This window comes from Leopardus geoffroyi, chromosome E1 (genome assembly GCF_018350155.1).
Source record: "Leopardus geoffroyi isolate Oge1 chromosome E1, O.geoffroyi_Oge1_pat1.0, whole genome shotgun sequence".
Lineage (NCBI taxonomy): Eukaryota > Metazoa > Chordata > Mammalia > Carnivora > Felidae > Leopardus > Leopardus geoffroyi.
In genome coordinates this window covers 23,919,841-23,935,769 of record NC_059330.1, presented here as the reverse complement: position 1 = coordinate 23,935,769, position 15,929 = coordinate 23,919,841, and the positions used below count along the sequence as shown (strand labels likewise).

The window sequence follows — 15,929 nt, the reverse complement described above, 5'->3', positions numbered from 1 at the left end:
AACACTTCGTGCCAAGTGCTAGGTACTTTTGCTTATGATTTCTCATTTGATCTCCACTGTATCATTTAAGTGTGTAAGTTATTATTCCCCTTTGACAGACAAAGAAAGCTGAGGAGCTGAGAGGTTACATGAGTTGCACAAGGTCAGTCAACCAGTCCCAGACTATTACACATTCCTGGCTCTGGAGAGAAAATAATTTTCCTATGTCTGCAGAGAAGTCAGAACTACACTGTCTTTTGTATATTCAGGTATACTTAGATAGTTTTCACTCTTACAAGCGGTGACCTCACCAACCATTTTTTTTTCCTTTGGAAAAGCCCGTGAGCTTGAATTGAAAAGGCACAAGAATTTCTTTTGAAGGGATGATAAATCTCTGTTATACCCTTTCCCAGAAATCCATCCATGCATCCATCTATCCATCTTTCCATTCAATATTTACCAACTACTTCCTCTACATTCACAAATTTCTCAGAACATTAAAATGATATTGTCAACACGTTCAGAAGATGTTTCAGAGACAGCTCCACATCTGGGAATAGATCTCTTCACTTACTCATAGATGAAAGAAAGGGAAGGAGGGTAGAAAAAAAGTATTCAATTAATTCTCTTCCTAGAAAGACACTAGAATGTAAGCCCTTCAGAGCAAGAATTCTACATGGATTGTTCATGAACATATCCACAGGACTTGGAACAGTGCCTGGCACAGAGTAGGTACTCAAAATACTTGTTGAATACAATGAATGAATGAATGATTAGGTAAGCAAGGCAATGGGCAGGAAAGATGGAGATAGAGGGGAATAGATTCAGGGAGGCATGGACTGAAAGGCTTCTCCTCAATCAGAATCTTGAATTAAGAATTCACAATCATCTTCATACAGCTTCACACACTTCTCTCAGACTCTAGAAACTTACTTTGTTGAGAGCTCCAGCTCCGGTCAGAATTAAGTGAGAATTTTCAACCTGGATGGTTCTCTGTCCCAGCCGGACAAGGTAAGCTCCGATCCCAATAGCCCGGCATGTAACCTTAAAAAAGAATAAATTAAAGAAAGAGAGAGAGAGAGAGAGAGAGAGAGAGAGAGAGAGAATAAATTCTACATGTCACAGATTTATGTCCCCTCCCAAGCTGTAAGAACTAAGGCACAAATGTATAAAATCTACATTAATAGAAAAAAAAATTGTTTTTTAGAAAGTTTGCTTGATTAATAACAATGTTAAAAAAGCCCCACAATTTCCTGGTCAAAGAAAAGAAGGTACAGAATTCACTGAATTGGACCAAAGGGGATTAGACACAAAGTTTCATAGGCCGTTTATTTCTCTTATACTTCTTCCCATTTCATAGATGCTTGGCATCTATACTAGAGGTAAAAACAAGAAAAGTAGTTAAGAGAAGAAATTCAAGCTATTAAAATTCTTGTAGGATATTTAGAGAAATAAGAAGTAAAACTAAAGGCTAAAATGAGGTGCTAGGTTTTTCTAGGAAATTCGATTATTTACATTATCATGCACAATTAAAATCATATTGTAGATAATTTTTAAGAAATGTTCTCATTTGGGACTGAATGGCAGAGATCGGACCAAAAAAACTCCTAGCCACACAGTCAGTTCTTCAGAAATTTCACATTCTGATAAGATTTACCAAGCTGATGGTGATAATCTCATTATAGGCCAATGAGGATTCTCCAGCAATCATTCCAGAGCCTCGAAGGTTCTCTGCTCCAAGTCCCTCTTCCTTCCCAATAATATCAGTTATCTTGTACCTATTGGATATAGCCATGACAAATTATAAAGGTTAAACACAAGAACAACAATCCACTAAAAGAATAATCACTATTAAAAGGCTGCTAAAAGCATACTGAAAGCTTATTTAATGCCAGGGCTCTATACTCTTATACTTTTCATTCATGTATCTTTCCTTCTTAGCTTGGTGCCTATTTTCTTCTGGAAGCAATATGGTATAGTGGAAAGAGAAAAATCTGGAATTAAGTAGACAGGTTTAAAACCCTGCTCTGACACATATAGCCATGTAACTCTGGAGATAATAGTAACTTCTATAAGATGGAGATAATGGTGTCTACCTCTAAGGGTTGACATGAAAGTTAAATTAAAGGAACAAAGAGAGGGCTTGACACATAGATGGCGCTCTGATTTTAGATGCCCTCTCTTACTTTCTAGAACAAGTTTCTTAAAAGCAGGGCGACTGTATATCTCTCTATAATCAGCAACAGCCATTAAATCAATAATTTTTGATACACGTTACAAAGGAATAAAAAAGTCCAGAGGCATAGTGAGAATGCTCAGGCCAATTTCTCAAGTCAAAAAATCCTTTCTCTTTCCAAGACAGGGATGAAGGGCAAGATCAAAACAGTGCACTCCCATCCCTGCTCTTTGTGAATATCAAGTGCATACACAGAGGGATCCTGGCTCTAGTCTTTTGAATAGAGGGGCAAGTAGAATGTGCATGGAAGTGAAATGCTGGCCAAGTTGTCCAGAAACCATCTTGTGGATCCAGTGGGAGCCACTCGTCTGTCTTCTCGGCAGGGGATTAGGAGTGATAGCTGATAATGGGAAGTGGGAGATGGGGAATGGAACTAATAAAAGAGAGGAAAAATATAAAGTTGGAAGCAGAGATGGGCATATATTATTTACAATTCCGTGTGTACCCAGAAAGCTTGGCACCAGGCATAGTTTTATAAATTGAAATAATAAATATCCCATAGTGGCTCTTAAACTACTTTTTTGCCCCCATATTTCTCTGTTCCCTTCTTTCCTTACTTCTAACCTTCCACCAATTCTTTTGCTTTGCCCTTGCTGTTGGCCTCTGGCTTTGCATTTCTGCTTCTCAGATTCCCTGGCCTTTCTATTTTTAGCCTCTCCCAGGAATTCTCCATTCCTCCTTTTGCTCTGTATCTAGGCTCTAAATTCTAGAGTTATGTTACAGGTAAAGCTAATCTCCCTTAAGGGGTTAATGAGCCACAATAATTGGAGGGAGGGTTAATGTGTCCTTTCCAGAAGGCTCACATGCTATATAGTCACAAACACTCATGGGCATAGTCAGCTGTCCCTGCAAAGCAGATCTTTTCCCTCCTAAGGATTACATATTGCTTCACAGGTATTCATGACTTGTTAAGTGGCATCTTCTCCCTTTGTATTACATGAAAAAGAATACAAATTTCCCATTTTCTGCTCTATGATCTGAGTCTTCTACTATTGAGACTATCATTCCTTAAAGTAGTACCAAATTTTAATGTTATTTATAATAAAAATCTTTGTATAGTGTAATACATATATAGTGTATACACTTTGTATAGGGTATATATAGATATACAGATAGATAGTATTTTATATATATATAAAATTTTTGATCCTCACAACAATCCAGTGTGATAGGTAATATCCTCTCCATTATTAAATATAATAGCAGCCAGGATTTTTGACTGCTTACTATGTACTCTGTGCTGTGCCAACAACTTTACAAATATTAATTTACTTGATCTTCATCTTACAGATGGGGAAACTAAAACTTAGAGAAGAAAAATGACTTGCTTTAACAAAAAAATATGTATAATCAATAGCTTTCTAAAATATCAGTAATAAAGAGTTAAAAAATATAATGGGGAGGGAGAATCCCAATCAGAATAGCAAGAAAAGATACAAAATAGGGGTGCCTGAGTGGCTCAGTTGGTTGAAGAGACGTCTGACTCTTAATTTTGGCTCAGGTCATGATCCCAGGGTTGTGGGACTGAGCCCCACATCAGGCTCCATGCTGAACCTCGAGCTGCTTAAGATTCTTTCTCTCTCTTCCTCTGTTCCTCTCCCCTGCTCCCACTCTCTCTCTCTAAAATAAAAAAATTAAAAATAAAAAAATAAATTTTAAAAATGCAAAATATTTAGGCATAAACATTTTAAAAATGGCAAACTCTATTTTGTACCTACACTGTGCACCACAGTACCTCACATGACACAGTCAACTGCCAGGGGCACTGCAGGATATTTTAAATATTTTAGAGAAACACTATCATATATAATATCTGTTGGATCCCATGCTAACTACCAGCATTACGTGGTTCATTTTTAAACATTACATAATGCTACATTCCTTTTGACAATGTTTTATCTTTGCAATGCTGGGTTTTCACAGTTTCTCTGGAAAAATAAAAACAAAAACAAAAAAACCAAGTCCTACACAAAAATCAATGCAGAACAAGAACAATGGTGGCTACATCCGAGGTAAATCCAAGTTTTGAGAGTTCATATAGATGCAAATATCCCATTAGTAAGTAACTGTAATTATTTAAAAGTGAAAAAACTTTCAATTTATGTGTATTATATTTTCAAATAACTATTAATTTATTAGAGTATAAATACTTATGAAGTTCTCTGGGTCTGACTACTTAATAGACAGAAATATTAGGTATATCTTTTAGCTCAAAGTTGCTGTGAAAAAATTATTGAGACAGCAAGGGTGTTATGAACCAAGACAGAGTGGGAACTTCCAGCATAACTATATGAAGAAAACCATAAAATTTTTCAAAATACAGTTGAAAAAAGGAAAAACGTGCCATGTTTTTTCTTGGGAAGAGTTAATAATTATGAAGATGTCAGACTTCCTAAATTAATTAATAAACTTAATGTAACTTGAATCAAAATCATTATGGAAAGTTTTTGGTAATTAAAAACAATGAAACTAATACAAAAAGACAAAAAGAGTCAATAAAATGGGGAAAAATTAAGAATGCGAGGAAATCTGCCCCATTAAAACAGTTAAAATAATGTGGCATTACCCCAAGAATAGACAGCACAAAAAAACTGATACAAAGCCTAGTAATTGAATTAAGATTATTATAAAAGTGAGGAAAGTACGAATTACTCAATAATTGGTATTGTAATAGTTGATTAACATTCTGAAAGTACTTGCAGACAGACTGTAAAAATGGTAAACCTCACTAGTATTCAAAAATACCAGTTAAAATAATTGCTATTTTTATCCTATTTTATTAATTGACAATAATCAATATTGGCAAGAGTGGAGAAAAATTAAAGGGGGAAGAATGCACTGTCATATACTGCTGGTGGAGTACGGATCTTGGGAGGGCAATCTGAAATTATCAAAAATATCTTTAAAATGGACATATTTTTTGACCAGTAATTCTACTTTTTAGATAGGTCAAAGGAAATAATGATAGATATTCCTGAAAGTTTATTTAAAAGAACACTCAGCCGAGGAATATAGCAGTAAAAGTTGTAATAGTCTGAATGTTCAAAAAAGATAAAATTTATTTTATTATTAAATAAATAAAATTTTATCATAAAATATTATCAAGCCCTTAAACATATTCTCAAATAATATTTTAAGAATATACAAAATTTCCCCAAAATAGTTTTTAGTGAAAAGTGCAAATAACAAGAGTTTTTCTATTGTGATTCTGATTATGTAGAACAAAGTCATATATATACAGAAAAGACAGCAAGACTATAGTATACATTAAAATAACGTTCTTTCTCAGTAGGTTTGTAGCTAATTTTTATTTCTTCATAATTGTTTAGATATTCCAACTTTTCTAAAATGAATAAATATTATAAACATAATTTAAAAACCTTAATCAGTAAGATAAGGTCTTTCAGTTAATTAGTGGTAGAGCTATGATACAAACCTCGGACCTCCAGATTATATAATAAGCAATCTTCATTGCTCTTTCAAGGTCATGATCAGCAGGACAGTGAGGAAAAAATGATCATATTCACCTTTCTTCAATCCATGGCTAAATAATTCTGATACATATACACCTACCTGGATTCTCCTTCATCTTCTACATGTTCACAGTGGACAGAGTTGAGAGCACTGACCCTCTTATAATCCTGAGGGGTCAGATATAAGTATTTGTATCCCTGTGAAGTACAAATAGTTTTTAACTCATTATTTGCCATCATCACATAACCAGAGGACATAGCAAAGCATGCATAACACAGCTTGTTCCAAAGCTAGTTTTAAATTGTCACATCACTCTAACAGAATACTAGCATAGACAGTTCTCCTTTGAAAGATGGAAGTGCCTATTTCTCTAGTCACTGACTGTCTTTGAATTAAGCTATCTTGTAGCTACAACTGCGAATATATTCCAACCATTTCATTTTCATCAGGTTTTTAAAGGGTAATTTCTGATCTTTTGTGCCACCTCTATTAATGATATCAACACAAAATTAAAGAAATGTGTGGATTAGTATTATTTACTTTTTCAAATCCAATGGGGTTTTCTGGGTGGTTCAGTCAGGTGAGTGTCTAGCTCTTGATTTCAGCTAAGGTTATGATCTCACAGTTCATGGGATCAAGCCCTACGTTGGGCTCTGTGCTGACAGTGCAGAGCTTGCTTGGGATTCTCTGTCTCTCCCTCTCTCTCTATCCCTCCCCGACTCATGTGCATGTGTGCATGCTCTCTCAAAAAATAAATAAACAGATTAAAAAAAAAAAGAAAGTAAATGGTAAGAGATAATTGAGAGGATCACAAAAATGGGAAGGCAATATTAAAACCAGAATTCTATACGGTGATAATCATCATATACAGTGATAATCATCAATGAATACTGAATTCATGCCTTTTGCATTTTTATTATTTTTTATTAAGAAAATTTTTAATGCTTGTTTATTTTTGAGAGAGAGACACACACACAGAATTTGAGGCAGGCTCCAGGCTCCAAGCTGTTGGCACAGAGCCCAAGGCAGGACTCGAACTCAAGAACCATGAGATCATGACCTGAGCCAAAGCCGTATACTTAACTGGCTGAGCCACTCAGGTGCCCCTGCCTTTTGCATTTTTAAATAAACAACTTATAATTCCCATTTACATTTAAAAATTTATACTAGCTTTTTGTAATTATTTTTACAAATACATACACATGCTCACAAAATAGAGTTACAGGATACATGTGTTTAACTTAAAGGAATTAGTCATTCAGGCAAAAAAAAAAAAAAAGGTAAACAGAGGAAGATGTTTTAAATACTGTGAGAAATTATGCCACCATAATTAGTGATTGGGGGCTAAGTATTTGTAAGCTAAAGGGGTAGATTTGGTACAGGGAAAAAGTGATGATTTAAGATGGAAAGGGTAAATGTCCAAGAGGAGTGACTGGCTTTGGACAGGGGCAGGGACTGTCCATCCAGAGTACAGGGAGATGGCAGAGAATAAAGGCACAGATGCAGGTACGTGAGAGCTTGTGGATGCTCTCTTCTCATTGCTTCCATTTGCTCAGTGAACTGGGGAGCAAGGTCGTTAGCTAAGAAGGAGGATGGAGCAAGAGGGTTTTGGAGTTTTAAGGAGAGAGGGGAAGATGTGAAACTGTCCATTGTTCAAGTTCATAAACTTGAATTGAAAGTAAGACCAGTCAACAGCAATGGGTATTTTTCTCCATCAGTGTTCAGCTATGCAGATTCATGTATGTGAGTACATGGAGAGTACTGGATTTACACAAGGTTTTTGTAAAGAGATAAAGTAAGCAGAATGAGGATGAGGAAAGAGGGAAAAAAGTTGAGGGTGTAGAAAATGTGGTCATTATAATATGATTAACCTATGATTGAACTTGGAATGCAAACTGACAGGAATGAAATAAGGATGTAAAGAGGGAGTGAAGGACAGAAGAAAGGTTGTAGGATCAACAGTTGCAGATTCTGGAGGGTTCAAAGGATTGCTGGACTTGGTATACTACAGAAAATGAGTGGGAAAGATAGGATGAAGGGGTGGCAAAGAAAGGGATGGTTGAAATTAAGATTATGGTGAAGAAGAGGCTGAGCTGGAGTAAAAGATAGGAAGTCAAGGATCTAAGACGCTGGATTATGGAATGGATCATCTATATGGATATAAAAGTCACTAAGAATTATAACAGGGCTAGTTGTATTGGAGAATGACAATGTGCCAGCAACTAAAAGATGCAAAGAATGAGGAGTGACCAGAGTTGGGGACCACTATAATAAGTGGTGGTTTGGCACAGTCTGATGACATGAAATTCAAAGATGGGGGTTTCAGGGGAGCCTGGGTGGCTCAGCTGGTTAAGTGTCTGACTCTTGATTTCGGATTGGGTCATGATCTCATGGTTTGTGAGCACAGTAGGCTGATAGTGTGCAGCCTACTTGGGATTCTCTTCCGCTCTCTTGCTCTCTGTCAAAATAAATAAACACTAAAAAATATATATATGGGGGTTTTCAGAGAGAAAGAAGGGAAGAGGGTCTGAAAGTAGCAATGAGGCACAAAGAAGACACTCTTCCCCCTCTAGGTTCAGTGGAAAAGAGAAAGACAGAGATCAATCACTCTGTAAGACAGCTAGGGAAAGCAGAGTCTTTAGAGGACAGGCAGATTTCAAGTAGAGAAGAAGCTGAGGATATAAGCACTTTAGTAAATGACCATTAAGTCATGGAAGCCACAGTGGAATAGTTTAAAGATAGGCATTTCTGGCTTAACATGTCCCATGATGAATGCGTATTTATTTCTTCTGGTGTTCAACTCAAGAAACAGCAATCTGTTTCAAAGCTGGAGAAAAAACCTGGTGAATATATTGAGACACAATTTGTCTCCAACATGGTTATAGCTCACTGTGCGTGCGGACTTTTGAACTTAAACCTCTCCCTTTCCCCCACCTCTTTACACGTGTAGACACACACAACACACACACACACACAACACGATATACTGTCTTGAAGTTTTATCTTTTCTTAGTCTGTACCTTGTAAGGATCCTCAGGATCTACCCAGGCCACGTGAAACATATGACGAATTTCCTCTGCCAGTCCAATTCGTGCTCCGCTGTTGGCTGCTACAAAGATGCGTGGGATACCCTCTGCCCTGGCAAGCTCAGAAGCTCTGAGAAACAGCAAATCCTCCTGGGGCCCAAAGGACCCAATTAGGTATGTGATGTCATTGCCAATAACAATGATATCTCGGCCTTCTGGATATTCAGGACTTTTAAGGGTCATTTTCCAAGCTACCATGCCAATCTGCAAAGGCACAGACAAACAAATAAACAGAAGCCTCTTACCTGTAGAATTTTTTTTCAGACTCCATGAAGGTATCAGACTATACCTAGACACAGCCTCCATGTAAAGATATGCCCTGCTAAAGAGTCAAGTTTCCTGTGGGAAACTATAACAAACATTCTAGAATACCTCTCTAGGTTATGGTGAGAACAGCTGGCTTACTATGTATTTCACAGTTGTTTCAATTCCTTCTTTGGACCTGCTTAAAAAAGATGGAAAAACCAAAGTCTAAATGCACTCAAGATACGTGTGGGAGAATGCCATGCTGCAGGGAATTACATCCAAAACTCCCTAGCTTGCTACCCTATCTACTAAGACACTAGTTCCATCTTCAGTGAGATTCTTTCTGAGAAACTTCTTACACATGAGAGGAGAGGAGAATCATCTTTCATGGACTATACAACTTCTGTGATCCTGGGTCCTTTGACTATTCTCCAGCATTTGATAGGAATAACAGCAACATTCTTTACTGGCTAGCTTCAGGTATCCTCTGCAAGAATTCACTATAGCTCAACATTGCATCCTCGCTCTGAGCATCTCTTGCCACTTTCTCCCAGCACCACAAAACCAAAGCATGCAAGGAATGATATATGTAAATCTCTACTCTCTGTTCAGTAGCATCTGACCAGCCACACAAATAAATGATATTGACTTCAAAGGCAGGGGTGACACGTCTCTTCCCAAACCCTCACAGCCCTCTCTTCTTTTAATCCCCTTCTATATGAGATCTAGTCAATCCTTCTACTTGTTTATTTGCTAGTTCCATTTCTTTTCTATTCACTCATACCCCAGTTACAGCTGCAGTTTTTCATGCCTGCCTGTCTGTTTCCCTATACCCGGATAAGTAATGTTTTCCATTCCTTTTTTCCCCCTATTTCTTTCTGTCTCCCTCCTGCCCCCCACTGCACTCTCACCCCCCCCAACTTGCTCCCAAACACAAAGCCTACCAGATGAGCATTCCTGGTCCTGCCTAATGGAGCACAGCCACATCTGCAGCCTTGGTCCCTCATCCCCAGGCTGCTGCATATCACCTCATTGGGGAGCCGGCCATCAAGAAGGGCCATTAACAGATGTAAATAGCAGCATCCCTGGAAAGCCACATGCATCACCCAGACTCAACCGGGCCAGTGATCATAAGCTCTGAGTACACATTCCTCAATCCAATTGCACATCCACTGTAATCAGGCTGGTTGAAGCTTTCCACATAGCTATTTGTGATTCTCCACATTAAGAAATATATAATATGAAACACCTACAGACAAATATAAGCTATTTAATATATCATACCATTGGCCAAATACAAATCAAAATGGATATAATACACGGAAAAAAAAATCCAATCACCTTGTGAGATAAGGTATTACTCTATCTGCTCATTAAAGACACAGAAAGGAAGGAGAAACAGATCATCCAAAATACAGCATGGAGAAACTGCAAATATCAGGATAACTTTGGTCATGGTTTTTAAGAAGCTGGCTAATATATGCCTGTGTGGAGAGAAATATTTTACCTGCCTTCTCACGTGGCGCTCTAACCTAACACCTCTTTTGTTTTTCAGGAAGGAAAAGCTATTTCCTCTAAATGCATTTGTAGTTAGGAAGACTGGTTTTACACCAAATTTTATGATATATTAACCTTAGCCACCTAGACTAGAAGTAGCTTAGAAACAAGCCTTGAAGAATCTACTTCAGCATTTGCATGCTAATGCAAACATTGTGTCTGTGTGGCACTGGACAGGCAAATAATACTCTTATCTTCTGTTATTACCTGGGGACTCTAACTGTGTCACTTGGGCAGTCAGTTCAGCAATTGGCTAGGTCATTATGTTTGCAATATTGACTTCTAATTAGGTGTCAACACAGCAGCACCAAGAACACACTACTCTTTATCAATGTCTTTCCAAAGTGTGTTCCTCATCGACCACCTCCCCCCACCTTTAAAAAGTACCAATACAGAATGGAGAGCGCTATCCCAGTCTTCATATAGTGAGATTCCCTACTAGAAGAGATTAAGTTTTGAGTAAGCATAATGAATAAACATCCAAGAAAGCATCTACTGCTCAACTTACACTGAAATTTAGATTTTTTAAAAAGTTTATTTAAATTTGGGAGAGAGAATGTGTTCATGTATGCATACACTAGGCAGGGGCAGGTGAATGAGAGAGAGAGAGAGAGAGAGAGAGGGAGAGAGAGAGAATGAATCCCAAGCGGGATCTGCACTAACAGCTAACAGATCATGACCTGAGCCAAAATCAAGAGTTGGATCCTTAACTGACTGAGCCACCCAGGCGCCCCTGAAATTTAGATTTTATTGCTAATTCAACAATAGGGCACATAATGGAAAAGATGGGCTTCGGAGTTAAACTAACTTGGATCCATATCCAGGCCCTATCACTTACCAATTGTATGACCTTAGAAAAATAATTTTATTGAACTTCAATGTCCCCACATACAAAATTAACACTCCCTATGGGTTTGATGAATAAACTATTCGAAACAGTAATCTATTATATTATCTTCAACATACAAAATTTGTCCCTTTCTCTCCTCTCAATCTATCCAAATCTTACCCATTCCAAAAAGATTCATTCAAATTCCATTTCCTTAGTAAAGCCTTGCCTAGTCTAAAGCTTCTTCTCCATCTCCTACTAAGACCTTCATGTGGAGAATTCATTTGATAATTAATCATATATTGCCTAGGATCGTTTCTAGCTTGCCAGCCTAAACCATTATATCATTGCCTCCAGTGCCTAGCAGGATCCCTACACGTAATATGGGAGTAATAAATATTTGCTGGTTCCATAGTCATTTCATTTTTTTTTTAAAGGATTTTCTTTCTTTTTTTTTTTTTTTTTCAACGTTTATTTATTTTTGGGACAGAGAGAGACAGAGCATGAACGGGGGAGGGGCAGAGAGAGAGGGAGACACAGAATCGGAAACAGGCTCCAGGCTCTGAGCATCAGCCCAGAGCCCGACGCGGGGCTCGAACTCACGGACCGCGAGATCGCGACCTGGCTGAAGTCGGACGCTTAACCGACTGCGCCACCCAGGCGCCCCTCATTTCATTTTTTAAATGATTCTTAGAAAATAGTCAACACCAAGGGCTTAGAACATCGTCCATGACTTATCTCTAGGGATCACAGAGTGACACTCTTAAACATCATTCAACTCTTCTATTTTTAAATATAGGGTTTTTAAAAATATTTTTTTTAATATTTATTTTTGAGAGAGAGAGAGAGAGAAAGAGGGGGGAAGGGGCAGAGAGAGAGGGAGACACAGAATCCGAAGCAGGCTCTAGGCTCTGAGCTGTCTGCACAGAGCCCAACACGGGGCTTGAACTCATGAACCGTGAGATCATGACCTGAGCTGAAGTCAGTCACTTAACCAACTAAGCCACCCAGGCGCCCCTTCTAATATAGTTTTTTAATGTTTACTTATTTTTGAGAAAGAGAGAGAGACAGAGTAGAAACAGGGGAGGGGCAGAGAGAGAGAGGGAAACACAGAATCTGAAGCAGCCTCCAGGCTCCGAGCTGTCAGCACAGAGCTGGACACAGGGCTCAAACTCATGCACCACAAGATCATGACCTGAGCTGAAGGTGGATGCTTAACTGACTGAGCCACCCAGGAGTCCTTCTTCTACATTTTAAAAATAACAAAAGTAACAGTTGCCATTAAGTGAACATCTATCACATGCTGTACTATACTACATATTGACAAGTACTGATAGTAAAGAGGTTAAGCTGGGGAGTGTCAGCCTACCTTGGTCCAAATCTCAGCTTTGTTCTAGCTGTATAATCTTGGACCAATCAAGATTAACCTCATAAAGCCTCAATGTTTCCAATTATAAAAAGTCCTCAAATTATTAGTATTAATTCAGAAGCAGCTGTTATTATTGCCATGAGAAAACTAAGGTATAGAGAGATTAAATAACTAGTTTTATAGCTAGTATGTTTATTTTTTAAGATACCGTTCACATAATTTCCTTTACCAGAGAAATTACAGAAGTATGTTCTAGACTAGTGCCACTGCCATTAGCAGAAACAATATAGAAAGATGAACATCAGTTATAACACAAACATAAATGTCATTGATCCCTAAATTCAATGTGGTATTCTGGAACAGAAAAAGGACATTTGTAGAAAAACTGGTGAAATCCAAAACGAAGTCTGTATTTTACTTATTAGTATCATAACAATATTAGTTCTAAGTTTTGATAATTATAGCATGGTTATACAAAGCGTCAACATTAGAAATATCAGTGGTTTCAGTTAGATCTATTTTAATACACCTCTTTCAGTGGGCATAAAGATTATTTGAGCAACAGGAATAGTGTAAGATGCTAATATTAGGTATATAGGAACTCTTTGTACTATCTTTGTAACTTTTCTGTAAATCTAAAATATTTTAAGATAAACTGTTAAAAAAATAAATGTCATGATAAAAACTTCCTGGGAGGGAAGTAAATTGGCTAATAAGGTCATCATTAATGTCCTGTACAGCCTTGCAAAATGATGGCTATGAAGACTAGGTACAGCATTTTAAAATACCCATGATGTGGGGCGCCTGGTTGGCTCAGTCAGTTGAGTGTCTGACGTCGGCTCAGGTCATGATCTCATGGTTTGTTGAGTTCAAGCCCCAGGTCAGGTTTTGCGCTGACAGCATGGAGCCTGCTTTAGATTCTCTGTCTCCCTCGCTCTTTCAAAGATAAATAAACATTTAAAAAAAAAATACCCATGAGGTAATACTATATTTGAAGAGATAGTATAACAAAATTGTCTGTATATCATAATAATTGTGAAAGGCAAAACAGTTTTCTAGCCACTTTAAGTAAGCTATTGAGCTCTATGTGCTTCAGTTTCCTCATCTGTAAAATGGGGCAATAGGACCCTATTCTATTAAGTTTGTTGTGAGGATTAAATTCATGGTAAGCCTTAGAACAGTGCTTGGCACACAGTAAGTGCATAGTAAGTATTACAATACTGCATCTAAAGGCACACTGGGGTGGAGGGGGAGAAATGAAATAAAAGAACATAGCAAAATGAGATGATAATTATTTAGAATGATGGGATGGTGCTTTTTCTTCCATTTTCCAAATCTTCCTTAGTGTGTTTATAAAATTATCAATGCAATATAAGTTTAAAAGATAACTAAGACTACCAAATAGCTCTTTATTGAGTGACAGGCACATGGTAGCTTATTGTATTATTTTTACGTTAGTGTACATTTGAGCATTTCCATAATAAAAACATTTTTTAAGGGAAAACTATCTCACCAGCCTAAGGATTTTTCATACTTTACAAAATTGACTCTATGTTTTAGTCCTGCTACAACAGATCATATTTATATAAAGTTAGGAGGAGAGAGCTAAACACATGCAAATTAAAAATCAAGACCCACCTGGAAGGGACAATATCAAGAACTGCCTTAGTTTGTTGGGGCTATCATTTCATTTTTAAAAAAGAAATGTTCTGCAATGATGTGTCTGAATGTAAACATATGTATATATAGGTTTATACAATATTAATATCTCTACCTGAGAAGTAACTGCTTCAGTGTTTTTCTGGTCTGATGGTTAAATACATATTTATACTTTTAAAGTCAATATTTGTACAATAGACAAGAACAGTGCCTATCAGCTAAATACATATTTAGGACTGTACCACATGTATTACAAACATGTACTAAAATCGAAAGCTTATATTTATACAGAGCCTTTCATCTTGAAGGGGCTAAAGAGCTTTACAAACATATGTACATAAAAGGACGCTGGCACTGATAGGCAGGCAAGGTATCAGTTCAACCACTCCCCTGTTCCTTCCAGCAGTCTGGGATACGGACACATAGTGTCAACAGATGCAGCTCTGTAACAGCTGCAAAGACATGTAACACAATAATCCACCTTGTGGTGCACAGTCACTGGAAGAGGGCTTGCAACTTGGGAAGAGCAACTGCTCTCCTCCAGCGTAGAAGCACCCTGGCCATTTCCAGCTTTGTGTTTTTAAATTATTCTCTACCAAACTCAACTAATCACTTGACAAAATTGAATTTGATACTGGAAATGGTTTCTGAATGCAAAATACTTTCTGTCTGATGATGAGAAGTAGGTTGAAAACTGCTTCCCCCTGCCCTTGTTAGATTTAGAGAGAGAGAGAGAGAGAGGGAGAGAGAGAAAGGGAGGGAGAGAGAGAAAGGGTCACAACATTCAGGAAAAATGGTTCAAAATATTCTATCTAAGAATAGCTTCATCTCAGAGGATTGGGTCATTACTTCAGAAGACAGTCATATTTTCCCCCCATTTAATTAGGACACCGTAAGTTTCTCAGTCAAATTACTTTATATAGATGGGTCTATCTATATTAATACACACAATGGAGGCTTTTTATTGAAAATTCTGCAATCACTACAAAAGCATACACAAGTGTGACAATGTGATTAGGAATGTGACATTCACTGATTTCACCTATGCCCAGGTTTCCTGGTATATGAACTGAAAAATAACAACCAAAGGAAATTCCACCACTGAATCCCCTTGTTCCAGCTTCTCTCTCCCTCCAGTGCTTTCATGCAGGTGAAACCTAGTGAAAATGACATTCCAGGACTAAGGGCTAAGGAAGCAACAAAAGGGCAGCAGCCTGAGAGGGTTTGCAAGTGTGGGTGGGTTTATGGTCTAAGGAGGTTCAGACTCAGGCTCTGTGGCCCTGGAAGTACACAAGCTTCTGACCACTGACTTACCAAATAGTTTTAGGCACTTCCTGCCAATTATGTGTTCATTGATACAGCCATAAATTGTTTAAAAATATGTAATTTCAGATTCTTTCTGATAATACAGGCTTCTTAGGTTTAGGGTTACCAACCTAAACTAAGGTGAGGGAAAAAGGGAAGAGGATCAAAAGAGTTACTGTGAATAAGCTG

General features: G+C 37.6%; 1 protein-coding gene across 22 annotated transcripts in view; it reads right to left on the bottom strand.

The window, feature by feature from the left end:
• Positions 1–15,929, bottom strand: part of ACACA (acetyl-CoA carboxylase alpha) — a 278,038-nt gene that overhangs the window by 70,104 nt on the left and 192,005 nt on the right. For all 22 annotated transcript variants that reach the window (XM_045490597.1, XM_045490601.1, XM_045490599.1 and 19 more), the window contains 4 exons: positions 8,710–8,979; positions 5,789–5,886; positions 1,637–1,757; positions 913–1,023 (listed from right to left, as the gene is read on the bottom strand). In XM_045490597.1, the coding sequence (XP_045346553.1) occupies positions 913–1,023; positions 1,637–1,757; positions 5,789–5,886; positions 8,710–8,979 (600 nt within the window). The remainder of the gene's footprint in view (positions 1–912; positions 1,024–1,636; positions 1,758–5,788; positions 5,887–8,709; positions 8,980–15,929) is intronic.